General features: G+C 45.2%; 2 protein-coding genes across 4 annotated transcripts in view; one reads left to right on the top strand and one right to left on the bottom strand.

Moving 5' to 3' along the window:
- Positions 1 to 45: 45 nt before the first annotated feature.
- On the top strand, positions 46 to 14877 carry CNTD1 (cyclin N-terminal domain containing 1). Its single transcript, XM_082195092.1, has 8 exons — positions 46 to 199; positions 2306 to 2487; positions 2594 to 2669; positions 3687 to 3843; positions 4815 to 4977; positions 5656 to 5800; positions 14070 to 14166; positions 14336 to 14877. The coding sequence occupies exons 2-8, from the start codon at positions 2316 to 2318 to the stop codon at positions 14429 to 14431; spliced, it is 906 nt and encodes a 301-aa protein (XP_082051218.1). The 5' UTR covers positions 46 to 199; positions 2306 to 2315; the 3' UTR covers positions 14432 to 14877.
- BECN1 (beclin 1) overlaps positions 14848 to 25866 on the bottom strand; it is a 25860-nt gene continuing 14841 nt past the window's right edge. Inside the window, exons 7-12 of one of the 3 annotated variants that reach the window (XM_082195008.1) lie at positions 24634 to 24828; positions 22337 to 22483; positions 18797 to 18946; positions 18246 to 18306; positions 16696 to 16816; positions 14848 to 15448 (exon numbers count right to left, since the gene is read on the bottom strand). In XM_082195008.1, coding sequence (XP_082051134.1) covers positions 15387 to 15448; positions 16696 to 16816; positions 18246 to 18306; positions 18797 to 18946; positions 22337 to 22483; positions 24634 to 24828 — 736 coding nt within the window. In that variant the 3' untranslated portion in view covers positions 14848 to 15386. Of the gene's footprint in view, positions 15449 to 16695; positions 16855 to 18245; positions 18307 to 18796; positions 18947 to 22336; positions 22484 to 24633; positions 24829 to 25866 lie in introns of all 3 variants that reach the window. The other 2 variants (XM_082195007.1, XR_014212806.1) reach the window with 2 other exon arrangements.

The following is a 25866-nucleotide window of genomic DNA, read 5'->3' as shown; positions in this document are numbered from 1 at the left end:
TAAGGGGGGAACTGAGCGGCGGTCCCGCTCCCGCCATCTTTGAGGAGGGCGGGCGCGGGCTCTGGGCGGCTTTGGACACGCGTGTGTGCGCGCGCGTGTGTATTAGTGTGCGTGTCTGGGGACGGTTAATTTCGGAGGAGCAACTGTGTGGTGTTGCGGGGGGGAACCTATTCCTGAGAAACGAAATAGGAGAGATTATGTATATAATTACATTAGTACAGTACTATATTATTTTATTATTATTATTATTATTATTATTATTATTATTATTATTATTATTATTGCTATTATTTATTATTGCTATTATTTATTATTGCATTTATATGCCACCTTTATCTTCCTAGGAAGCTCAAGGTGGCGTACATGGTTCTCCTCCTCTCCGTTTCATCCTCACAAAAACCTTGAGGAGGAGGAGAAAAGGGGGATTATTGGCTTTAAAAAAAAATTTATTACTATATATAGTTTGTGTGTGTGTGTGTGTGTGTGTGTGTGTATGCATAGTGAATTTTATGTTGCAAACCACCCTGAGACTTCCGGGTATGGGGCAGTATACAAATTTAAGGAACAATAACATAATATTTATGTTATTTAATTTATTTATTTGATTTATTTATTTAATTTAAATTTAAGGAATAATATACATGTAATAGATTAGGCTAAGAGACGGTGACATGGGCATAGCTAGGGTTTTTGTTAGGGGTGGGGCGTGCTTTTGTTGTGGGCCAGGCTTTTGTTAGAGGGGGCAGAACCTATTAATTGTTGAATAAATATTACTTTTAAAAAAAATAATAAACAGATGGAGCCTAACAAAACAACAACAAAAAGAACCTCAGGTTCTTATTGATTGGGGGCGACAGCTGCCCCTCTGTCCCCCCTGGTTACACCCATGAATGGTGACTGGCTCAAGGTCACCCAGTGAGTGTGGATTCGAACCCTTGTCTCCCAGGCCATAGTCCAACACTAACACCTGTTGGGCAGCCCGTGGCGGCAACCCCAACCCCCCCCCCAGTCCTATATCTAGGCGTGTTCATTCGGAAGGGAGTCCCCAAGGGCCCATTGGCCTTTGGGGTGGTGGCTCAGTGGACTTGTGTCAGTAGGATTAAAACAGATCCTCTAGAATTGGTATTTTTTTTTTTTTACGTAAGCCACCTTTCTCACACACACACTCGCACACCATCCGGTTCGTTCGTTGATTTTGTTAGTCGCTTTTGTCTTGCCTGAGGTAACCCAAAGCCTGTTTTGCAAACAGACCAAAAAAAAACACACAAAAAAAACAAAGCAAAACCCTGCACTTAGATACATTAAAACCAAGAGGAAAACAAAATACATTACAAATGTCCCAATGTATTTTGTGGCTACAAATAGTTAAAGACCTGGTTATAGAGGAATGTTTTCGCTTAATGCCTAAATGCAGTGCTTTTTTGGGGGGGGGGGATGCATGAACTATAAAAAAAAACACTGCCTAAAAGTATATAATACCTGAAGAGAGTATTCCACAAATTGGGGAGCCACCGCAAAAAGGCCCCGTTCTCATGCTGCCACCCTCCGGATCTTGTGTGGAGGGGTGGGCCATTAACCTGTTCAAGCAAGATATTCCTGTGTTTGTGTCTTGGACCATGAGAGTGCTAGAAAGCAGTTTTTTATGGTTCAGTCAACAGAAACATGTATTTTATGGCTAGGTGGTGGTGAAACTCCCAGATCATTCCCTTTCACCTCTTAGTTGCTTCACTTTCTGCTCTGCTACTCGGGTGCAGATCTGAGCGCTGAAAATCACATAGAGCTGAAAGAGGAAGTGGGGAAAAGGCACTTCTCTTCCAACTTCTTCCTTCAACTTTCCAGAGGAGAAACTGTACCCACCAAAGTCAGCACCTGATGAAGGGAAACTGTGATGGGTGGGTCAGAGGTTTTGTGGGCATCAGGGAGAAGGCCTTCTGGGTGCCATTGTGCCATAAGCACCACATTGGCAAACTTCAGCCAACATGCGTATAGCATTGGGTCCCACTGAACAGTGGGCCGTAACATCTGAGTAAATATGCATAGGATTGTGTTTTTAGTGTGGAAGACAATTCAAGATTTCCTCTCCTGGTTTCATAGCAAAATGTAGCTGCTTGCCCTATATTGTTTTCAGTCCTAAGTATTTAACTAGTAGATTGCAACATGAAGTTCCAGAACCCTTCATTTCGAGAGAGGCAATAAAAAGGCATGGGCAGAGAAGGGAGAGGGGAAATACAACAATTCTAGAGAAAGTAAGGAAATTATACAAATTAAAATGGTGGGTGTTGAACTGCTCTTTCCTCCTTGACAGAACTCTTCCAATGGGCTCACCCACAAAGGTGGTGTCCAGGTATCATTCTTCGGAACCTGTCTTTGGAGCAGTGGCCGGCGGAGTTATCCAAGATGCTTTGCTCCACATGGCCAGGGAGAATGAGCAGTACCTGAGCGAGCTGTGCGAAGAGGCAGGTTGCTTTAAAGAGACACAGATCGTGGGTGAGAACTGAGCTTGGCAAATTCAGTAGGCTGACATGCCAAAAGACGCTGCAGCTATGATTCTGAGGATTCCCCACCTCTCACCCTTTATTTATTTTTTTGACAGAATTTGTGTTTCTTCTATCCGAAAAATGGAGCCTGACTGAATCTGCAAGATACCAAGCAATAGAAATATTTGAAAGGTAGTGATTTGTTCTGCCCACCTTGAGAGAAGATAACATTTTACATATTCTTCACCTTTGAGGTGTAGCTTTAGGACAACCATGTTATCATCTCCGAGTGATAACTTGACCTTTACATGCTCCCCTTATATATATTTTTTTAAAAATGGCTACCACAGGTATTAATTTAGAGCAGGAGTGAGGAGCCTCAAGCCCAGGGTCCAAATACTCCCCCTTTTTTTCTCAGGACTCTGCCCAAGGCTTTACACCCCTGCCCAGCCACACTCCTTTTGCCCAGGCTCTGTCTTGCAGCACAGCAAGGCCAAGCAGGCTGTACAGACTCTGCTTGCAAATAATAATGTAAGAAACACCTTCCATTAGTCATAAATGCAAGAGTTTAAGGGGAAGGCAATTGCAAAATGTCACAACCTCCTTCCTCGGTGTGCTGCTGGCTAGTCGCATCAGGCCCACCAAGCCTCTGCACTGTTTTTTTCTGCTTGTAGCGACTGCCAAGGGGCCCATCCTGGTGAGCAAACACTTTCTGTTTAGAGGACGTGTTTGTGGGGCAATTCACCGCTCCTGGGACAGTAGAGCAAGAGTACAGTGGTACCTCTGGTTACATACTTAATTCATTCTGGAGGTCCGTTCTTAACCTGAAGCACCACTTTAGCCAACGGGGCCTCCCACTGCCGCCACGCCGCCGGAGCACGATTTGTGTTCTCATCCTGAAGCAAAGTTCTTAACCCAAGGTACTATTTCTGGGTTAGCGGAGTGTGTAACCTGAAGCGTATGTAACCTGAGACACCACTGTAGAGGGCTTTTCACGCCGCTTCACACATAGTCCGTCACTGCCAGGTATCTGCATCAAGCAAGCACCTTGCAATTTCCCTTTCAGGACTCCTCAAGCTGCTTTAACTCCGTGACAGATCTAAGCAAGCACTTTTTATTCTAGGGTGTTGTAGAGAGCAAGGTTTACAGGTACTGCCAGCCTTGCTTCATCTTTGTATAACCATATTTTTTATCCTTGTACTTTCTTAGGTTCATGCTTACACTCATTAAAGAGGCTTCTCATCTCACAAGAGCAAAGGAGGAAGACAGCAAGTGGGTCTCAGTGAAACAGCAGATTGAGAGCACATATGTACTGCGTCTGGTCTCTTGCATCCAACTTGCCAGCAAGCTCTCCTTCCATTATAGTGTAAGAAGATTCAAGAAGTGCCCTTACATATTTTGACATAATCTTTGCTCTCTTTATGCACCATCCCAGAGCCATTATCTGTGGGAGGGAATGTTAAGACCAGTATTATTATTTTTTTTTGGAGCAATGTTACAGTAATGTCTGCCCAATAAATGAAAATGGGAGCTATTGCTTGCAAAGCCAGATGTACTCTGCAAGTAAAGGTAAAGGTGAAGGGACCCTTGACCATTAGGTCCAGTCGTGACCGACTCTGGGATTGCGGCGCTCATCTCACTTTATTGGCCGAGGGAGCTGGCGTACAGCTTCTGGGTCATGTGGCCAGCATGACTAAGCCGCTTCTGGCAAACCAGAGCAGCACACGGAAACACTTTTTACCTTCCCGCCGGAGCGATACCTATTTATCTACTTGCACTTTGACGTGCTTTCGAACTGCTAGGTGGGCAGGAGCAGGGACCGAGCAACTGGAGCTCACCCCGTCGTGGGGATTCGAACCGCCGACCTTCTGATCGGCAAGTCCTAGGCTCTGTGGTTTAACCCACAGCACCACCCGCGTCTGCAAGTAGCTATATTAAAAATGGCTAATAGCTATATAGCATTATGAGGCTTTCACAATTATCAACTTGTAGCTGAAGTGGGCGGGACACCTTTTATATTATTGGGAAAAAACAATATGAACAGAGTTTGGGGAAGGTTTTCTTTACATGTTTATAGAGAGTTGCATGTATTTTTAAAACATGGGGTCTTGTTTTAAGAACTGCAACCAAAGTTCTGCTCATAGAACAAGCTCTCCTGCCACCCCCGCCCCTCTGCAGCTCCCTTTGCAGCCCCCATAGCTTGAAATGTCAATTTAATGCAAAGTGTGTGTTGCAATAAATAGACAACAGAACTCCTTTAGCACCCGATCGTGGTAGACAGAAGCAAAACAAAGTTGGCATTTTGAGAGTAATGGTCACATTTCTGTCTTCGTACAGATAGTGAATAACAACGTGGTTCTGAGGTTTCTGAAGTCTTTGGGCTTCTCCTATACCACAGAAGAACTACTGGAATCTGAACTGGCCATTTTGAAGGCTCTGCAGTTCCAAATCAATTTTCCAGCCCCTTTTGCTTATGTTGAAATGCTGCTGGAGGTTTTAGGTAAGGGTCAAGAACAAGACATAACATTGGGCAAGCTTTAGCTAAGGAGGTAAAAATAAGTCACAGCCCCCACTCGTCTTCTTTGAGCAGCAAGCAGCTCTAGGGAACCCTTAACAGGGCATTTTTTCTGGTGTACAGAGCAGTGGAAGAATAAGGGTATGTCTCGAAATCTATTTGCTTTAGCTTCTTCTGGCATATTGGGCTCCTTGTTTCAGGGAAATTGGATCAACTTGCAGTGTTCCCATTCTGCAGCAAGTCCCATTCTGAACATCTCTGCTTTAAAGGAGATGCTGTTAATCAGAAGGAGGGGAAAAGACAATTTTTTGCTGCAACAGAATAACTGTACCTTGTGAATTTGTAGCTAGATCTAGCCTGAACACACATTCAGTTTGTTCCCCTTGCTACCTTTCTCTTGTAAACTGTTCCAGAGAGAGCAGTACCTTTTTGGCTTTAGGTTTTTGGGGAAAGTGTACAAAAATTAAGGCGCTGAAACCAAGGCAACAAATCATACAATAGTTTGGCCACATAAGGAAGAAGGGTGTGGTGAACTAGAAGGGAGGTCCACTCATCTACCCTAAATTGCCCAAAGGGATAGTCAAGACATATGTTTGTAGATTCAGGTTCCAGACAGAAACCTAACTGCAGCTTCTGCTGCCTTCTGTTATTCCTCATGATTAGGGTACAATGGCTACATGCTGCCCACAAAACAGCTGCTTGAAATGTGCAGACATTTGCTGGCTTTAACGTACCTCTTGCGGAGCAGCGTTTATGACACCTTGCTGAAGACCTCGATTAAAAACTCCTCTCCGAATGAGCTCCAGCTGTAAGTTCTGGGAAGTGACAAGCTAGAAATGAATTTGTTCTGGTAAGGGGGGAGCTTTTGTGGGGGGGCAGAACCTCAGATTTTTATTGATGGGGGGGACAGCTTCCCCCCTTGGCTACACCAATGGCTGGTGACTGGCCCAAGGCACTTCCAGACTCCACTGTGTCTGTTGAAGCAGCACAAAGAGCAGAGAGCGCTTTAGAGACCAAGAAAGTCTGAGTCACTTTTCCAGGCAGCACACCTTAACAGAGGCCTGTTTGTAAGCAATGCACATGGGATGGAGCCTGACTTCACAAAATTTGGCAACAGCACAGCATGCACAGCTCTCGATGTCTATTGTAAGGTATCCTTTAACTATAGTGTGGGAATTAGCAGGGATGGGAAGGCTGGTATTTTCTAACCCAGGCTAAAAATGTACTATTTGGATATGTTGCTGAAAGGAGACATAATTCAGCTGTAGACAGCGGATGAGCAATGTTCTATTCTTACAGCTCCAGAAGTAGAAAAAAGCCTTGTGAAAGTGCCACACACACACGGACGCACAAAGGTTAAAGGGAAACACAGAACACCACTCGGTACAGCTGTGGCTTTAAAAAAAGGAAAAAATCTGCATCACCATTAAGGGCAGCTTGCACAATAAAAAGTATCAATGTGGTTGAAATGGACCATCAGGCAGGTGCGGTAGCTATTTGGCCACCACCAGAGCTAGGAAAGGAGCCACCACCCTCGGATTTGGACAAAAAAGAAGACACCCAACAAGAGTAACAACAGATTAATACAGGATGTCTCTGCAGCTCTATAGTTGGAACATTAATGGCGCGAATTCCCCAGAAAAACGCAAAAGGATTTTCCATATATTAAAGAAAGAGAATTTGGACATAATTTGCTTGCAAGAAACACATGTGACCAGGTTACACAGGAAGGTGCTAACAAATAAAAGATTAGGCCAAGAATTTATTTCATCAGATAGAGTTAAGAAGAGAGGCGTGGTGATTTACGCCAAAGAGAATCTATCACCAAAATTTTTGTTTAAAGATGAACAAGGAAGAATCCTGGCTATTGAAATTCTGACCCAAGGAGAAAAAGTTTTGATATTAGGAATTTATGCACCAAATGAGGGGAAATCAGAATTTTATAAGAAGCTGCATGAGACATTACTGGACTATCTGGACTACTCCAACATCATTATGATGGGAGATATGAATGGGGTCGTCTCTACTTTGATGGATAAGTCACAGAATCAGAATTTGACTAAAGACGGAAGACTACCAAAAACTTTTTTTGAACTAACTGACAATATGGACCTAATTGATTTATGGAGGACGAGAAACCCCCTAGGTAAAGAAGGAACCTTTTTTTCTGAGGCCCACCTGTCATGGACAAGAATCGACCAAATTTGGGCAACTAGAGGGCTGGCACCTAAGACTACAAAAATAGAAATCTGCCCAAAGACTTGCTCCGACCATAACGCTTTGAAAATGGAAATGAGATTTACTACTGCCGACTCCTTCAGATGGAAAATGAATGACAACTTGTTAAGAGATCAAGAGATCGTAAAGAAGGCCCAAAAAACTTTAAAGGACTATTTTGAAATTAACTTGAACACCTCGGTGGAAAAAAGAATTATCTGGGACGCAAGTAAAGCTGTTATGAGAGGGTTTCTGATACAACAGAATACAATCAAGAAAAAACTTTGGAATAGTAAAAAAGATAAGATATTGGAGAAGATAAGTGATGGAGAGAAAAAATTAAGAGTGAATCCAAAATCAAAAGAGACTTTAAGAGAAATCAAATTTCACCAGTCACAATATGCGAAATTGATTAACCAAGAAGTGGAATGGAAAATCAAACAAATGAAACAAAGATCTTTTGAATCTGCGAACAAATGTGGGAAACTGCTCGCTTGGCAGTTGAAAAAGAGACAAAAATTAAACTATGTCACCAACTTAGAAGTTGAAGGGAAAAACTTTCAGAAACCGGGAGAAATTAGGAAGTGTTTCCAGAAATATTTTAAAAAATTGTACACACAAGAACCCGAGGAGACAACTGAGATAGAACAATTCTTGAAAGATAATGGCCTACCAAAATTATCTCAAGAGAAGAGATCAATCTTGAATTGTAAAATAACACAACAGGAAATCGAGGATGCCATTCAGAATATGCAACTAGGCAAATCTCCGGGCCCCGATGGACTTACCTCCAAATACTACAGGACTTTAAAAGACTATTTAATACAACCATTAATGGAGGTTTGCAACCAGATTATGGGGGGAGGGAGGGCACCAGATACGTGGAAAGAAGCATTCATCACATTGATACCCAAAGTGGAAACTGAAAAGACTCAACTTAAGAACTATCGCCCCATCTCACTCCTAAATGTGGATTACAAAGTATTTGCGGATGTTTTGGCTAACAGATTTAAAAAAGTATTAAATGAAGTAATCCATAAGGACCAAGCAGGCTTTCTCCCAGGTAGACATTTGTATGATAATACCAGGAACATTATCGATATTTTGGAACTTTTACAAACAAATATTAACACCAAAGCGGTGTTAATTTTTATTGACGCGGAGAAGGCCTTTGACAACATTTCTTGGAAATTTATGAAGAAAAACTTGGAAGGGATGGGAGTGGGAAGGGGGTTTGAGAATGGAATAGAGGCAATCTATTCTGAACAAAAAGCTAAGTTGATAGTGAACAATGTGGTGACAGAAGAACTTCATATTGAAAAAGGAACACGCCAGGGGTGCCCCCTATCCCCTCTGTTGTTTATTTCAGTCCTGGAGGTTTTGCTGAAAATGATAAGGGAGGATCGGCAAGTACAAGGAATACGGGTCGGAGCGAAACAATATAAACTGAAAGCATTTGCAGATGACTTAGTTTTAACATTACAGGAGCCAGAATCTAGCACAAAAAGAGTTTTGGAATTGATTCAGAAATTTGGTCGGGTGGCGGGTTTTAAGCTGAATAAACAAAAAACTAAGGTGTTAGGGAAAAACTTGACGGTTACTGAAACAGAGGGGTTTCAGAGGGAAACAGAACTAAACATTGTTAAAAAAGTGAAATACCTGGGGGTTAATCTGTCCTCCAAGAACTTGAATTTATTTAAAGACAATTATGAAAAATGTTGGTCAGAAGTTAAAAAAGATCTAGAAATCTGGTCAAGATTGAAACTATCCTTGTTAGGCCGAATTGCAGCTATAAAAATGAACGTTTTGCCAAAAATGTTGTTTTTGTTTCAGGCTTTGCAGATCGTGGACAGAGTGGATTGTTTTGGAAAGTGGCAGAAGGATATTTCCAAATTTGTCTGGCAGGGCAAAAAGCCCCGAATAAAGTTTAAAATATTAACTGATGCAAAGGAGAGAGGGGGGTTTGCCCTGCCGGACTTAAGGTTATATTATGAAGCTGCGGCCTTCTGCTGGATGAAAGATTGGATTTTATTGGAAAACACTGATGTCCTAGATCTGGAAGGCTTTAACAATTCGTTAGGTTGGCATGCGTATTTGTGGTATGACAAGGGGAAAACACATGGAATGTTTAAAAACCATATTGTCAGAAAAGCAATATTTATGGTCTGGAAAAAATACAAAGACTTATTGGAAAGCAAAACTCCGAGGTGGATTTCACCAATAGAGGCCAAAGCTCGGAAAACATCCAATATGGAGGCATATTGGCCGAAATATTGGGAAATAATAGAAAACATTGGAGGTAATTGGAGGTTGCAGAGCTTTGAAAAATTAAAGGATAAGGTGCAAAATTGGCTACATTATGCCCAAATTAATGAGGTTTTTAAGCAAGACAAAAAAATAGGATTCCAGGTGGAAAAATCGAAACTTGAGACAGAGTTGCTAGAACCAAAGACCAAGGTAATATCGAGAATGTACAACTTGCTGCTTAAATGGAACACTCAGGATGAAACAGTTAAATCAGCCATGATAAAATGGGCTCAAGACATTGGTTACAATATCATGTCAGAAGACTGGGAAAAGTTATGGACCACCGGTATGAAGTTTACGGCATGTAATGCCTTGAAAGAAAACATTATGAAAATGGTATACAGGTGGTACATGACCCCAGTCAAACTCGCTAAGATATACCATTTGTCTGATAATAAATGTTGGAAATGTAAGGAGGCTGAAGGGACATTCTTTCACCTCTGGTGGACGTGCCCAAGATTGAAGGCCTTTTGGGAAATGATCTATAATGAGTTAAAGAAGGTGTTTAAGTACACCTTTCCCAAGAAACCAGAGGCCTTCCTTCTGGGCATTGTCGGCCAGAAGGTGTTAAAAAAGGATAGAACTTTTTTTATGTATGCTACAACTGCAGCAAGAATTCTTATCGCCAAGTATTGGAAGACCCAAGATTTGCCCACACTGGAGGAGTGGCAGACGCAACTGATGAACTACATGGAACTGGCTGAGATGACTGCAAGAATCCGGGACCTGGGAGAAGAGGCAATGGAGGAGGATTGGAAAAAATTCAAAGACTATTTGCAAAAGTATTACAAGTTGTATGAAACATAAGATGTCGTATGATTTAGAACGTTAGCCCCAGCAATGAAGTTTAATTATTTATGAAATTGTTAACATTCGTGAAAGAACCAAAGTTTAAATGGGTTAAAACGATATCAGGTTATATTTTTAGAGTAAACGGAGAACAAGAGATTTAAACTTAAATTGCAATTGAAAATATAAAGAAATACACGAAATAAGGGTATAATTTGCTGATGACTTTATTATCAAGAATGCATTATGCGGGAGATGTGGGGAAGTCCAATGGAAACTTGAAATAAGTTATTGAAATGGATGTGACTTTTTGTTCTTCTTTCTTTTCTTTTCTTTTATTCTGTCTTTTCTTATCTGTAATTTGGAAAAATGTAATAAAAATTATTATAAAAAAAAAGAAATGGACCATCAGGCAATAGCAGCTAGAGCCCCAGCATTACACAAGTCCCTTAGAATGACTGGAGAATTGTATCATATTTTTTTACAGAAACCTTTCAAAAGAGTTATCCCAAAGCGAGATTCAAACTACTTCATACAAGGAATTAGTCTGAAAACGGCATGTGATGGTCCTCTGTTGCAAGAGATACTGCACTCTGGATCTTTTATTGTCTCCCTTTATATTACAAAGGTGTATTTTTAGGGCCTTTTCTACATAATTGGTTCTAAAAATGTCTCGTTGGATATAAGTGTTTTTCCCCAACAGAAACACTTTTGTTGCAAGGATAATGCATTTTCATAGCACCTGTAACACATTATATTCTGGCCGAGAAAATACACCCACTCTGCTGGTGTGGTTTATGGGATGTGGCTATATAAGTGTTGTGAGCATCTACGACAGAGGTTTTCAAACTTTTTGAATCACAGCTCCCTTGGCCAACTCTGCAGCACCCCTGTGGGGCTCAGGAGCCCAGTTATGTCACCCCTTGCCTGCAGAGCTGCCACCCTCTCACCCTTTTTCGAACGCCCTCCCTTGTGGAGTGTTCCCTTAGCCTCCTCTCCTTGGGAGTCCTCTGGGCAGCCCCTGGTCTCTGAGCTGCCCCTGCTGCCCCGAAGAAAGGTGCCTCCTCACACTGCCCCACAGGGGCCTGGGACTTGTCTGTCCATTCTTAATAGCAAGGGCTGGCAGGCTAGCTGGCTGGGCTCCCACACCCGCTTGCTTACTCCGAGGCCCCCTCAGCTCCTGGCACCCAGCACCCCTTGACCAGCCCCAGAGGCACCATTCACCTGTGGCGCTTACAGTGGTACCTTGGGTTACATACGCTTCAGGTTACAGACTCCGCTAACCCAGAAATAGTACCTCGGGTTAAGAACTTTGCTTCAGGATGAGAACAGAAATCGTGCTCGGCAGCAGCAGGAGGCCCCATTAGCTTAAGTGGTGCTTCAGGTTAAGAACAGACCTCCGGAACGAATTAAGTACTTAACCCGAGGTACCACTGTATAGCCAGGGCTGCTGCAAGAAACAACTGGACAAACTGGAACGTGTCCAGAGGAGGGCAACCAAAATGGTCAAAGGCCTGGAAACGATGCCTTATGAGGAACGGCTAAGGGAGCTGGGCATGTTTAGCCTGGAGAAGAGGAGGTTAAGGGGTGATATGATAGCCATGTTCAAATATATAAAAGGATGTCACATAGAGGAGGGAGAAAGGTTGTTTTCTGCTGCTCCAGAGAAGCGGACACGGAGCAATGGATCCAAACTACAAGAAAGAAGATTCCACCTAAACATTAGGAAGAACTTCCTGACAGTAAGAGCTGTTTGACAGTGGAATTTGCTGCCAAGGAGTGTGGTGGAGTCTCCTACTTTGGAGGTCTTTAAGCAGAGGCTTGACAACCATATGTCAGGAGTGCTCTGATGGTGTTTCCTGCTTGGCAGGGGGTTGGACTCGATGGCCCTTGTGGTCTCTTCCAACTCTATGATTCTATGAACTGTGCAAGCCTTTTGGAAGCAGAGATGTGAGAGTGCATCAGAGGAGGGAGGGAAGGATATAAGGACAGAGGCTAGTGTTGCCTATGGCACCCTGGACCATCATTCAAGTCACCCCAGGGTGCCACAGCACACTGGTTGAAAACCACTGACCTAGGACATAAATGATACATCCTTCTCCTATACCGTTCCGTGACCTTTTGAAAAACTCAGTTTTAGACTTCTATAAGCACATCCCTGCTATACTAATCAAGCAAAAGACAACTCATGTACTCAGTTAACAAAAGAAATGTATGAAAAGCAATAGAAATTTGCCCTTTCTCTTCCCCCTGCCCTGCTTCCCCCCAGCCTTGCAGCCTTGCCTACCATGTCCTGATCTATTTACTTCTTAAAATCTAAAAACAGATTCTCTCCCCCTCCTCCAACACTGGTGCCCTTATCTCCAGCGGCAGAGTGTCTGTGAACTCATATATTTTTTTAGGAAGGAATGAAAACACCAAAGAGGTTTACTGTTCTCCCATTCTGTTCAGACAGGATGTGGTAATATTGCCACTGGCTCAGTCACATGCAAGGATACCATAAAGCGACTTCTTTGCGTGTGTTTTTAGCTTGTGGATAGCCACACATTCTCCTTTTTAGATGGCGGTAGCTCCCCCCCCAAGGGACGCGGGTGGTGCTGTGGGTTAAACCACAGAGCCTAGGACTTGCCGATCAGAAGGTTGGCGGTTCGAGTCCCCGCGACGGGGTGAGCTCCCGTTGCTCGGTCCCTGCTCCTGCCAACCTAGCAGTTCGAAAGCACGTCAAAGTGCAAGTAGATAAATAGGTACCGCTCCGGCGGGAAGGTAAACGGCGTTTCCATGCGCTGCTCTGGTTCGCCAGAAGTGGCTTAGTCATGGTGGCCACATGACCCAGAAGCTGTACGCCGGCTCCCTCAGCCAGTAAAGCGAGATGAGCGCCGCAACCCTCGAGTTGGTCACAACTGGACCTAATGGTCAGGGGTCCCTTTACCTTTACTAGCTCCCCCCCCCTAAAAAATAATAATAAATCCTCTGGTGCCGTGTTTCTCTGTAAGGAAATAACTCCTCCTTTTAGACTTTGGTGTGGAATTCTGACAATTCCCAACACCCTGGAACAGGGTGGTCTAACTTTTAATACCAAGTGGGCCACAAGGGTGCTTTGACAGGGAATCCATGAGCCACACACCACCTTGTCACACGGGGTAGGAGAGTGAGGCCAAAATTTTATACCCCTCACCAGCCCTCACGCTGCCTTCCCAAAGCCGGGCGAGATGCTGGGTTTGGGGAAGGAGGCAGGAGGACTCTAGGACTCTTGTCAAGAGCCCTCACACCTCCTTCCCAAAGCCCAGTGCCTCTGCGGGGAGGGGCGTCAAATGTTGCCGAGGGCCGCCAAAAAGAAGGTCTCAGGCTGGGGCTGGTGGAGTGGCAGTACAACGCAGCTTCTCCAGCCCAATGAGTCCTCCTACCACAGAGCCTAGGACTCGCGGATCAGAATGTCGGTGGTTTGAATCCCCGCGACGGGGTGAGCTCCCGTTGCTCAGTCCCTGCTCCTGCCACCTAGCAGTTCGAAAGCACGTCAAAGTGCAAGTAGATAAATAGGTATCGCTCCGGCGGGAAGGTAAACGGCGTTTCCGTGCGCTGCTCTGGTTCGCCAGAAGTGGCTTAGTCCTGCTGGCCACATGACCCGGAAGCTGGACGCTGGCTCCCTTGGCCAATAAAGTGAGATGAGCGCCGCAACCCCAGAGTCGGCCACGACTGGACCTAATGATCAGGGGCCCCTTTACCTATGCCACACCTTGTCTTACCTTGTTGCTTCAACTGGATAGGGCGAAGTTTCTGCCAGTGAAAGAAGATCTCATGCTATTGGCTGTCGGAGTCATTGGGGCAAGCACTTTCCTCCTGAATCCCGAGGGCTTGAATCAGGTACTTACACTTTTGTGGCTTAGCCACAAAACTACCACGGGGCTACAGGGTGTGGGAACGCAGGGGTCATGGAGTGGATTCCACTCTTTTCCATATACCCCTGACCCTTGCCAACTGCCTTGCCAGGTATCCATGCGCTGTCTTAACCTCGCCCTATTTCTTTTGAAAGGTTACGGAATACCTCAGCGACACCACAGGCATCGGTCGGCAAGACATTATTGAGGCAGTCTACGCAATTCTGAAGCACAGCGTGGGCGACGACTAGTTTCTTCCACCTTCATCCCCTGCCCTCCAAACAGCATGCTGCCACACTTCATTTGGGGCTCTCCAAAGAAACAAGGCAACCAGTTATATTTAAATGTTAATGCTTACCTCACAGGCTTTTGTCCTGTTACCGTACCCTTTTGAGAAGGCCTGGGACAGGCACTTAAAGAGGACACTTAAAAGGGGCCTTAGGCCTACGACCATTGATGCCTTGCACAGTTACAACACTGGTGAAGAAGCATGACTCCTGAGGGCAGACACGGAGATGTGTGTGCTGCCGCAACAGGAGAAGAATGTTTCTTCTTCCAGGCCTCCCTGGAAGGCAGAAGTCTCAGTGTAAGTGGATGAACTCATTCACAAGGGAAGAAGAAACATTAAATGCGTCTATGGCAGCTCATGATAAATAAGGATGCTGTGTTCTTCTGGAATACAAACGGCTTTTATTTATTCTTGCATTTCCTAGGGCATCTTAGTGTAGCAACCAAACTGCAATTCTAATAATGTTATAGCTTAGTAGAGTCACTCCTCCAGTCTGAAAGCTGTTAAGAGCTCTTCAAGCAGGTCTCTTTTTACTGCCATACGTGGGCCCACCCTAACTATCCAGGACCCAGTTCGCTTCTTTCCCCCAAAGCAGCAGCAGGCTGTGCCGCGACAGAAATCCAACCATGCTGTCGAAACGTTTTGCTTCATATTACCCGACAATGACATTTTAAGACAAAAGTGCTTTGCAGTTTTTTGGTCTTGTAAGGTGATGATGTACTGGTATCTCACAGGCCAAGTCCTGTTTTGGGTATCTTTGAAACAAACTACAGACACATGACGGGATGGAGTCCTCCTCTCTTACAAGAGTCATTTGTTGTAGAACTGGGAAGAGACCCAGGCTAGACCCCACTTCAGGTTTGTCAGCATGAACTTGAGTGCTTTTGTCCACTGCTCCTCCGAGTTAAACTGAGTCTTTATGGAGTAAGACCCGCCGCTTCCACCTGTGTCTTCAATCTTGCCCTTCTCCACATCCATTCTGCAGTGGAGAAACACAGATTTTTGTCAGGCTCCAAAACTGAAACCCCTGGCAGCTGGCACCATCGCAAACCTCGAGTTTGTCAACAGAGCAAGCCCCCCGCTTTTCTGCAACACTGTTAATTTACTAATTGTAAAATGCATGGGTGATGTCAAGGCTCCTGCTGAGACAACAGCCCTGCCCTCCCCTTTTTTACCACAGCACTTAAAACCTTGCTTTTTATTTCAAATAAAGGTCACCCAAGCAGGCGTGGCTAGAATGCAAAAGTGGGCAACGCAGCAGGACACCTGCCCTTGTCAATCTAAACAGAGATGCATTTGGTTTTAGAGGATTCCCACAGCCTGGTAGACAATACTCTAAGGATGTTGCAGGTGGTGAAAGTGGCTATTAGAACAAAGTTGGGAGCTCTAAAGCAGGGTTAAGTAGGGAGAATGGAATATGCTTGCAGCATACAACAGTGGTTAGAAGACATTGCCCCTGCCATAACGCCTCTTTTTAACAACACAGGAACCCAGCTTCACAGGCCTTCATAAGTGAACAGTCATTGCAAGTTGACGAGACAAGACAAAAATGTTTTACTTCTTCTATATTGCAAGCTGGTGTAGTCATAACTTGAAGCTGTGCAAAATTACTGGCCTGGCAAGTCCCAGAAAGGTTGTGAACAAAACAAGCAAAAGCCAAACCTAACCGAGCAAAAAAATGCTCCAGGTGGGCTGCTGCTAGACTTTGCCCAGGTTGCCTTGCAAAAAATACGGTCAGCATCCTTTTAAGACCAAACAAATTATCACACTAGAGGACGCTAAAGGACCATCTGCTCCAGCGCCGTTTCTAGCAACGGCTACATTGAATACGCAAGGCCCTCCAGATATTTGTCGGACTACATTTCCCAGAATTCCTGACCATTGCCCATTACTGGCTGCGGAGCTGATGGGAGTTGGGAGCCCAGCAACACTGGGAGGGTCTCCATCCCCAAGCTAGGGCAACTCACAGCTCTGATGCCTCTAAACGTGGTGGCTCTGTTGTCCACCAACACATTCATGGACAATTGTTGCCACATTCCATTTTTAATGCCCTATGCCAAATACTAATCACTAAACAGCCTGTGTCAGTGAAATCCTTAAGTTAATTGTGCTAGCATGAATGCATACATACATTCATTTGTCCCAGATCTCTCACTAGTCAGATTCAGTAGATAACTATTGTCCAGAGAAACCCATATCTTTCTGATGCAGTGATTTTTTTATTACCTGTAAGGCAAACAGAAGCGGGTCTCGCCCTTTTCCACTTCCTCTTTGAACTGTTGCACACAATCCAGGAATGCCACCATGGCATGGTCAAACTTGTTGTCCCAGAAAAACCGCAACCCTCCTGAACAGTAAAGGGGCAGCTCCTTGAAGACACAAACGCTTGCACCAGAAACAAAGGGAATTACTCTGCAGCTGCCCCAAGACCTTTAGGGGGTGGTTTTGTTTTTCCAGGAAATTGGGGGCACACCATCCTTGGTTCAGTTGCACCATATACCCCACGGGACTGTAGCCAGTCTCAGTGTCATTCTGCCACAATTGTTTCCTTAACCAAGTCTAGGGCAGCAAGAACCCCTACTCTAGTGGGGAGCAGCTATTGCCTATTACGAGTTTCATATTCAAAAATATTATTTTAGAGAAAAGTTTTCCAGAATCACAAAGAGCTTCTCTGACATTCTCAAATGCAGATAAAGAGCCGGGCCTGGTCCCTCAAGGGAGCCGCACACTGAATTTGGGGAAATAAGATGTACAAGTTTCTTTTCAGTTATTTCAACCCAATTCTATATCAGAATAAGTCCCATTAAGTTTTGCTTAGGGGATCCTTGCTCATTATTTCAGCCATGTGCTATGGTGCACAGAGGTGCATCCCCCCCCCCCAAAAAAAGCTCATTTTCCTGGAAGCTCACTAGAGTCGAATTAAGTTGATTGTACAGAATGAAGAATTGAATGGAAAACTGAAATCTGTGCTTCTGAGGTTTGATGCAATTGCACAGAAATCCTCCACAGAAACAATAAGAAAGAAGTGTAAAAGAAACAATCAGGCGTACTCCCAAGCTGAAAATAGAGGAGTCACCCATGAAAATAGTTTGTGTGTCTACAAGCTTGTGATTTAGAGATCACTACAAACTCCTGCCCACCTAGCAGTTCAAAAGCACGTCAAAGTGCAAGTAGATAAAATAGGTACCGCTCCAGCAGGAAGGTAAACGGCGTTTCCGTCCGCTGCTCTGGTTCGCCAGAACCTTAGTCATGCTGGCCACATGACCCGGAAACTGTACGCCAGCTCCCTTGGCCAGTAAAGCGAGATGAGCGCCACAAGCCCAGAGTTGTCCGCACCTGGACTTAATGGTCAGGGGTCCCTTTCCCTTTCCCTACACAATAAACCAAACTATACAGTTACCTTTCTGTAAGCCCATTGAATCTTCTCCATGTGATTTTTTTTTAAAAAAAACACCACGAAAATAAACTACTCGGAAAACCTATCAACCAAGTAATTTTGTGTGAAAATAGAATTTTGGCCCAATTTTCAACATCCACCTTATTGCCACATGACTGACAGCTAAACCACAGGATATAAAATTCAGAAAACTTGGTTTTCAAATTCAGCACCATTTCCCCCTGTTAACACCTCGTTTCCACCAGTGCTCCCTGAAATGCTTTCGCTGGATTTCTAGAGGCCTCTGGGTTTCTGACCGGTGTATCCTGAGCCTTAACTGACACTCTAGAAGACCCAAACACTGATGTGTTTTAAGACTGTATGGAGCCCAGCCTCTTACCTTGGATTTGTCTGTGAGAGACTCTAAATAAGAGTGGTTCCCGTATGGGATAAGGCGGTACCTGCAAGGAAAAAGGGAAAGTTGCATTGAGAATCCTTTTGATTCCAAGGTGCGGTATTAATTATCTAAGTAACAGGTTTATTGGACGGGACGTGGGTGATGCTGTGGGTTAAACCACAGAGCCTAGGACTTGCCGATCAGAAGGTCAGCGGTTCAAATCTGCATGACGGGGTGAGCTCCCGTTGCTCGGTCCCAGCTCCTGCCCACCTAGCAGTTCAAAAGCATGAAGTGCAAGATAAATAGGTACTGCTCTGGCGGGAAGGTAAACGGCGTTTCCGTGCACTGCACTGGTTTGCCAGAAGCGGCTGTACGCCGGCTCCCTTGGCCAATAAAGCAAGATGAGCGCCGCAACCCCAGAGTCGGTCATGACTGGACCTAATGGTCAGGGGTCCCTTTACCTTTAATAGGTTTATTAGACTGATTGCTCCTATAGGCTCAATGGCCAAGAAGAGTGTGGGGTACGGGGAGGATGCCAGTATTTCTGCTCCCACCTTTGAAAGGTCAGGCCCATCTTGTTGGCAAGAGCATGGAGAAGCAGCACAGTCTGCCCCCAGGCTGCGTTGATCTCGTTCCACTCCACGGGGACACTCGGAAGCCGGCCGAGGCGGAAGTTGTTTATGGTGCCAAACTGTCCACTGTGCCTATTAGAGAGAGGGAGAGTTCATCAGTCAAGCCCTCGGAGGGCCAAGAGCAAGCTTAGTGCTGTGATGGCCAAACTTGGCCCTCCAGCTGTTTTGGGACTACAATTCCCATCAACCCTGACCACTGGTCCTGTTAGCTAGGGATGATGGGAGTTGTAGTCCCAAAACAGCTAGAGGGCCAAGTTTGGCCATCGCTGGCTTAGTGTGAGTGCAGTTATTTCCCAGGCAGTTTTTTAGGCGCACCCAGTTATCTAGGAACCCAGCAGAACCTAACCCCCCCTCCAAAACCAGGACCCTTAACTTTGGTGGAACAGTCTATTCCACTTGCAAAATACCGTATTTTTCGCTCAATGACGCACCTTTTCCCTCCTAAAAGGGGGAAATATGTGTGCGTCTTATGGAGCAAATGCAGGCTGCGCAGCTATCCCAGAAGCCAGAAAAGCAAGAGGGATTGTTGCTTTTGCTGCGCAGTGATCCCTCTTGCTGTTCTGGCTTCTGGGATAGCCGCGCGAAGCCTCCTCAGGGCAGCTGGAGGAACGTTCCCCCTGCCCTGAAGATGCTTTGCGTTGCTTTCACAGAAGCCAGAACAGCAAGAGGGATCACTGCGCGGCGAAAGCAGCGATCCCTCTTGCTGTTCTGGCTTCTCCGATTCATAATATTTTTTTCTTGTTTCCTCCTCCAAAAACTAGGTGCATCTTATGGTCTGGTGTGTCTTATAGAGCGAAAAATACAGTACTTGGTTGTTGTAATTTTCAGCCATCATCCATCAACCCATGCAGCATGCCTCAGAATACCAACCCTGGTGCTTTCTGGCATGCAACCACAAAGACTGCCGCCTCCTCTTCAATGGAGGAATGAAGCTCACGATCAAAGGGCTTGCAGCCCACAAAGGAACTTCCAAGGAAGGGCTGCTGTAGGGCAGAGAGATGTGTTTGTGTAACAGAGGCTCCAGGTCTTCCGATAGGCTTCGCGATGGAAAGGGGAGAAAATGTGAAGAACTGACAGAATAATAATAATGAGATTTTACTTTTTTGGGCTCCATGATCACTGCAGATGGTGACAGCACCCACGAAATTAAAAGATGCCTGCTTCTTGGGAGAAAAGCAATGATAAATCTAGACGGCATCTTAAAAAGCAGAGACATCACCTTGCCGACAAAGGTCCGTATAGTTAAAGCTATGGTTTTCCCAGTAGTGATGTATGGAAGTGAGAGCTGGACCATCAAGAAGGCTGATCGCCAAAGAACTGATGCTTTTGAATTATGGTACTGGAGGAGACTCTTGAGAGTCCCATGGACTGCAAGAAGATCAAACCTATCCATTCTTAAGGAAATCTGCCCTGAGCGCTCACTGGAAGGACACATCCTGAAGCTGAGGCTCCAATTCTTTGGCCACCTCATGAGAAGAGAAGACTCCCTGGAAAAGACCCTGATGTTGGGAAAGATGGAGGGCACAAGGAGAAGGGGACGACAGAGGATGAGATGGCTGGACAGTGTTCTTGAAGCTACCAGCATGAGGTTGACCAAACTGCGGGAGGCAGTGGAAGACAGAAGTGCCTGGTGTGCTCTGGTCCATGAGGTCACGAAGAGTCAGACACAACTAAACAACAACAACATGGGAAATCATATTGTTATTTACGGAGGGAAAGCCGGTGCAAGATTTTTGGAATTTAATTTTCACAGAAATAATAAATATTACCGGAGAAACTCTTGTTGGTTGGGCAAAATTAAGGTTACTGAATATTTTTTATGACACCAACGTCAAAGGACTGTATACACGATATTGGCAGCAGAAATAGTAACTGCTCCAAATACCGCACTGGGCACTTGGAACCATGCACTCTGGAATATGGATATAATTGATAAAAATATGAATAATTTGAGATTCTGACAAGGACCACAACCTCCAGACACTTTTTACATTATTTGGAATTCTCTGATTATATATACAGTAGAACCATCATTTTCAAGATGAACTTCGTCACAAGCCTGGCAAATCTGGAACTAAATAAGGTTGTGGAATATTCTCCTCAGGGAGGTTCAGCTAGCAACTTACAATAATATAATAATAATTCATTATTTATACCCAACCATCTGGCTGGGGTTCCCCAGCCACTCTGGGCAGCTCCCAACCGAATAGTAGAAACACAATACAGCATTAAACAATAAAAAACTTCCCTAAACAGGGCTGTCTTCAGATGTCAACTTTATTATACAGCTTCAGACGCCACGCAAAAATGTTCTTCTTTAACCAGGCCTTTGGCCAACTGACATCCGATGCCCTTTTAAAATGTGTTGGGGAGGGGGCAATTATTGGGTTTTTCTTGTTTTTATTTGTATTATGTATTCTGTGTTTTTATATTGTCGTTTTGTGTTGTGAACTGCCCTGAGACTGCAGATATAGGGCTGTATACAAGTTTAATTAATAATAACAACTACAGTGGTACCTCAGGTTACATACGTTTCAGGTTACAGACTCCGCTAACCCAAAAATAGTACCTCGGGTTAAGAAGTTTGCTTTAGGATGAGAACAGAAATCGTGCTTCGGCGGCGTGGTGGCAGCGGGAGGCCCTATTAGCTAAAGTGGTACCTCAGGTTAAGAACAGTTTCAGGTTAAGAACGGACCTCCGGAACGAATTAAGTACTTAACCCGAGGTACCACGGTACTACTACTTTTGATAATGCTGACAGTCTTTATTGGGGCCTTGTTGTTTTGACCCATATGCAACTGTACCCATTCTACGTGCCTATTCTAGCTTTGTTTTTCACCTCTTAATTTCCGTCAGTTGTTGTATATTTTTATAACATATTGTTTCGATTTTATTTTTTATATATTTTATTTTGACAAAGTAACAATCGCAAACAAATAAGAATCAAAATGCGCACCCCGCCAACGGGACCGTTCCATTGTAACTATCCAACCTCCCAAAATTTCAACACCTCTTGCGATGGGTTTGAGCCCTTTCCGTTTTAACACTGCAAATTCTACAGACTTTGCTATCACTGTCCTCTCTGTTTTATATACGTTTTATAAAATGAAATAAAAGAAAACTTTACCAAAAGTAAACAAATATATCCAGAAACAAAGAGTCCCCCGCCAAGCCTCACTCATTCACTATAGCTATTGATATCTGCCAGCAGCAGCTGCTCAGAAAGCAAAAAAACCCCACCAAAACAGACAGCCTGGTTAACTGCGACCATGGATGGAAGCATCTGGCTTGGCATCTGCAAGGAGTTTTAAGACCTGTCGCGCGCTCTCTCTCTCTCTCTCTAACGCTAACCAGAAAACCTTCTGGATTCTGCATGGCCAAATAAGGCCTTCTCTCCCCACCCCAATTCTGCTACGGCTGCTCCATCGCATTCCCCCAGTCTAACCAGCCTCCTGGCCTTACCAGATATGGAAGGTGGCATTAAAGACGTTGGTTTTCTTCAGCTTGTCCAACTGCATCTGGGCATAGCGCATTTGATTATCCACACTTTTCAGTTCGTCATCCAGCTCCAGCTGTTGCCGCTTGAATTCGCTGTACTCTTTCTGGTACCTCCGGGGGGCATTAGGGAGACAAGGTTACACTCACCTGTGAGCCAGGACACAGCGCCCCTCCCCTAAATATGGTGCGAAATGAAACTGGACCGGCGGCATGCAGAAAAACAAGATCTCTGTTCTCAGGAGGGAGGGGAGAATAAGGTTTAATCGGAATGAGATGAGGTTAAAATAAGGTTACCAGATTTTTTCCAAAGAATCTGGGGACGCTTTTTTTTTTTTGAAATGATAAAAAAAAATATTTTAAAAAGTTTTTATTTTGTTTTTTTAAAAAAGAAGTGCCATATTTTTCGCCCCATAAGACGCACCTAGTTTTTAGAGGGGGAATGCAAGGAAAAAAATGTTCTTTAAAGGGAGCGCTGAGCAGAGGCTATATGCATCCCAGGCTCTGCTCAGCGCTCCCTTTCACGAGCCGTGTGGAGCGTGTGTGTGGCGCTTGCAGGCTTTTCCCCGAGGAGGGAGAAGGGCAGCCCGTCACTGACCAGGTGCCCTTCTCCCTCCTGGGGAAAATACCCCAAGAGCTCCACACGTCATTTTAAAGGGAGCGCGGCTCTTCGGGGCTTTTCCGGGAGGTGGGGGGACTGACAGGCTGCCCTCTGTCCCTTCCCCCACCTCCTGGAAAAGCCAGCAAGAGCCACGCTCCCTTTAAAGAGCCGCACGGAAAGCCTCTTGGGGGCTTTTCCCCGAGGGAGAAGGGACTGAGGGCTGCCCTTCTCTCTCCTTGGGGAAAAGCTCCACACGGATCTTTAAAGGGAGCGCTAAGCAGAGCCTCCCGCCTGCATCCGCTCCATAAAAGACACACACATTTCTCCTTACTTTTTAGGAAGGAAAAAAGTGTGTCTTATGGAGCGAAAAATACGGTAATATCTTCTCTTCTGTGGGCAGTTGGCCGGGCGCTCTTATTCTCAGCTCGATTTGGGTTGCTCGCGCGGGGGGGGGGGTGTCAGCGGTTCCCCCAGTTGACGTGCCAGGTGTCCCCGGTTCCCCCTTGGCAGTGGCAGCCTCAGCAGCCCGGAGCCAGCCTGGTAGCGCAGTTGGCTCTGGCTGGCTTCAGGAGCTGCCCGCTGCCGTGGCGCCCGCCATTTTGCCTCGCCAGAAATCCCCATATGATGCGTCTTGTGCTGTTGAACCAATCACACAACATTCATTCCCTACTAATAAATCTACAACACTTAAAATATAAATCCGGGGACATTAAATGAAATCTGGGGACATTCTGGGGACGGATTTTGTCCGGGGACAGAGTTGTAAATCCGGGGACTGCCCCCGGGAAACAGGGACATCTGGTAACCATAGGTTAAAAGGCAGGGATCGCATGTGGCTGGAGGGAGGGGATTTCTGATCCTGTGCATTGCAAAGGCTCCTGCCACCCCTGCCCCCCCCAAAAAACAACAAAGATATTTGACGAACTGTTACAGTCAAATGAAAAGATGGGCAGGGTTCGAATTATGAGCAGCGGAATGAAAACAATGATAAGTGAAATAGTGGAGAATTGTGCTGCACGTTGAAAGAAAATGATGTATTGATGACGGGATGAGGCTCCCATTGCTCAGTCCCTGCTACTGCCAACCCAGCAGTTCAAAAGCACATTGAAGTGCAAGTAAGCCGCTTCTGGCGAAACCAGAGCAGCGCACGGAAACACTGTTTACCTTCCCACCGGAGCAGTACCTATTTATCTACTTGCACTTTGACGTGCTTCTGAACTGCTAGGTTGGCAGGAGCAGGGACCGAGCAACAGGAGCTCACCCCGTCACGGGGATTCGAACTGCCGACCTTCTGATCAGCAAGCCCTAGGCTCTGTGGTTTAGACCACAGCGCCACCCGTGACCCAAACCTTACTGTAGCAAAGCCTCAAAATGGAGTCGCCTGATGGGTAAGAGACTAAAAGTCATATGGGGTGCAATAGAGCCAGCATAAGGCCTCAAGTAAAGAGGTAAGGAAGGGGGGAAAGAGGGAGTTTAGCAGAGATGCAGAGAAAGGGCTCCCACACAAGATATTCAAGAAGAGGGCAGATACTTCTTACATACGTGGTCTGGACAGAAGTGGGGATGGGAAGCAATGGAAAGAGGTGGACATAGATGTGGGGCTCAACAACAGGTTTAGCCAGGAAGAGGCAAGCCTTAACGGTTGCAAGAGATGAATACTTACTCAGCTTCCTCGTGATCCAGCCTCTCTGCCTCAGCCCTGACCTTCTCAAAGTCTTCAGCCATCGTTTTCCGCTTCTGCTCCACCCCTTCCAGCTCCTCAATCAGCCTCTCCTCCTCAAGAGCAAACTCCTTCAGCTCCAGCTGCAACTTCTCCTTGTCGTCTTCATTCATCTGTTCCAGGATTTCCAGGCATCTCCTGCAGACAACCCCAAGGCAGAAGCGATTTAGGGGGAGGCAAGGAAGGAACTAGGCAGAGAACGGCAGCACGGAGTTGAAGAAGGAAGAGGGAGGATAAGTCTGTGGGTTGGTCGAGTTGTGTGGTGTGAGAGTGAGAGGAATTGTTAGCTGGAGTCAGATAGATCATAGAATCATAGAGTTGGAAGAGACCACAAGGGCCATCGAGTCCAACCCCCTGCCAAGCAGGAAACACCATCAGAGCACTCCTGACATATGGTTGTTAAGCCTCTGCTTAAAGACCTCCAAAGGAGGAGACTCCACCACACTCCTTGGCAGCAAATTCCACTGTCGGACAGCTCTTACTGTCAGGAAGTTCTTCCTAATGTTTGGAATATGGTTGGAATAATCAGTTTATAGTTGTTACGAACGCACAGGACAGTTAAGGAACTAAGATTAAGAAACTGCCAAGAAAAATTAACTGAAACCTTAAGCTTGTACATGCCTATAAAATAAACTTGATTATTTGTTACTGTTAACAACTGTCTGGACTCCGTGTATACCCGTGCGAAACGGGTTGGTGGCAGCGAAGAAAGCAACCACAGTGGTGGCACAGGGTCAAGAGACCGTCAAACGTCCGGGGACCCTGTGTGATCGCCACACTTTTGTGGACGTTTGATGGTCTCTTGACCCTGTGCCACCACTGTGGTTGCTTTCTTCGCTGCCACCAACCCGTTTCGCACGGGTATACACGGAGTCCAGACAGTTGTTAACAGTAACAAATAATCAAGTTTATTTTATAGGACGGTACAAGCTTAAGGTGTCAGTTAATTTTTCTTGGCAGTTTCTTAATCTTAGTTCCTTAACTGTCCCGTGCGTTCCTCACAACTCCAAACTGATTATTCCAACCATCTATCTGACTCCACCTAACAATTCCTCTCACTCCCTCACAACACAACTTGACCAACCCACAGACTTATCCTCCCTCTTCCTTCTTCAACTCCCAGCTCCCATAAAACCAAGGCAGAACCAGTTCCGTGTCGTTATCTCCACGGTCATC

The sequence above is a fragment of the Podarcis vaucheri genome, assembly GCF_965113315.1.
Source record: "Podarcis vaucheri genome assembly, chromosome: 13".
Lineage (NCBI taxonomy): Eukaryota > Metazoa > Chordata > Lepidosauria > Squamata > Lacertidae > Podarcis > Podarcis vaucheri.
Note: the sequence above shows the minus strand (reverse complement) of the source record. Positions and strands in the feature narration are given on the sequence as shown.

What these genes read in the sequence shown, in the direction of transcription:
- CNTD1 (XM_082195092.1), top strand. Translation starts at nt 2,316, where the DNA reads ATGGGCTCACCCACAAAGGTGGTGTCCAGGTATCATTCTTCGGAACCT. An exon ending in AGCTCTCCTTCCATTATAGT is followed by an intron (nt 3,844 to 4,814) that starts GTAAGAAGATTC and finishes GTCTTCGTACAG; the next exon opens with ATAGTGAATAACAACGTGGT. An exon ending in ATCCCGAGGGCTTGAATCAG is followed by an intron (nt 14,167 to 14,335) that starts GTACTTACACTT and finishes TTCTTTTGAAAG; the next exon opens with GTTACGGAATACCTCAGCGA.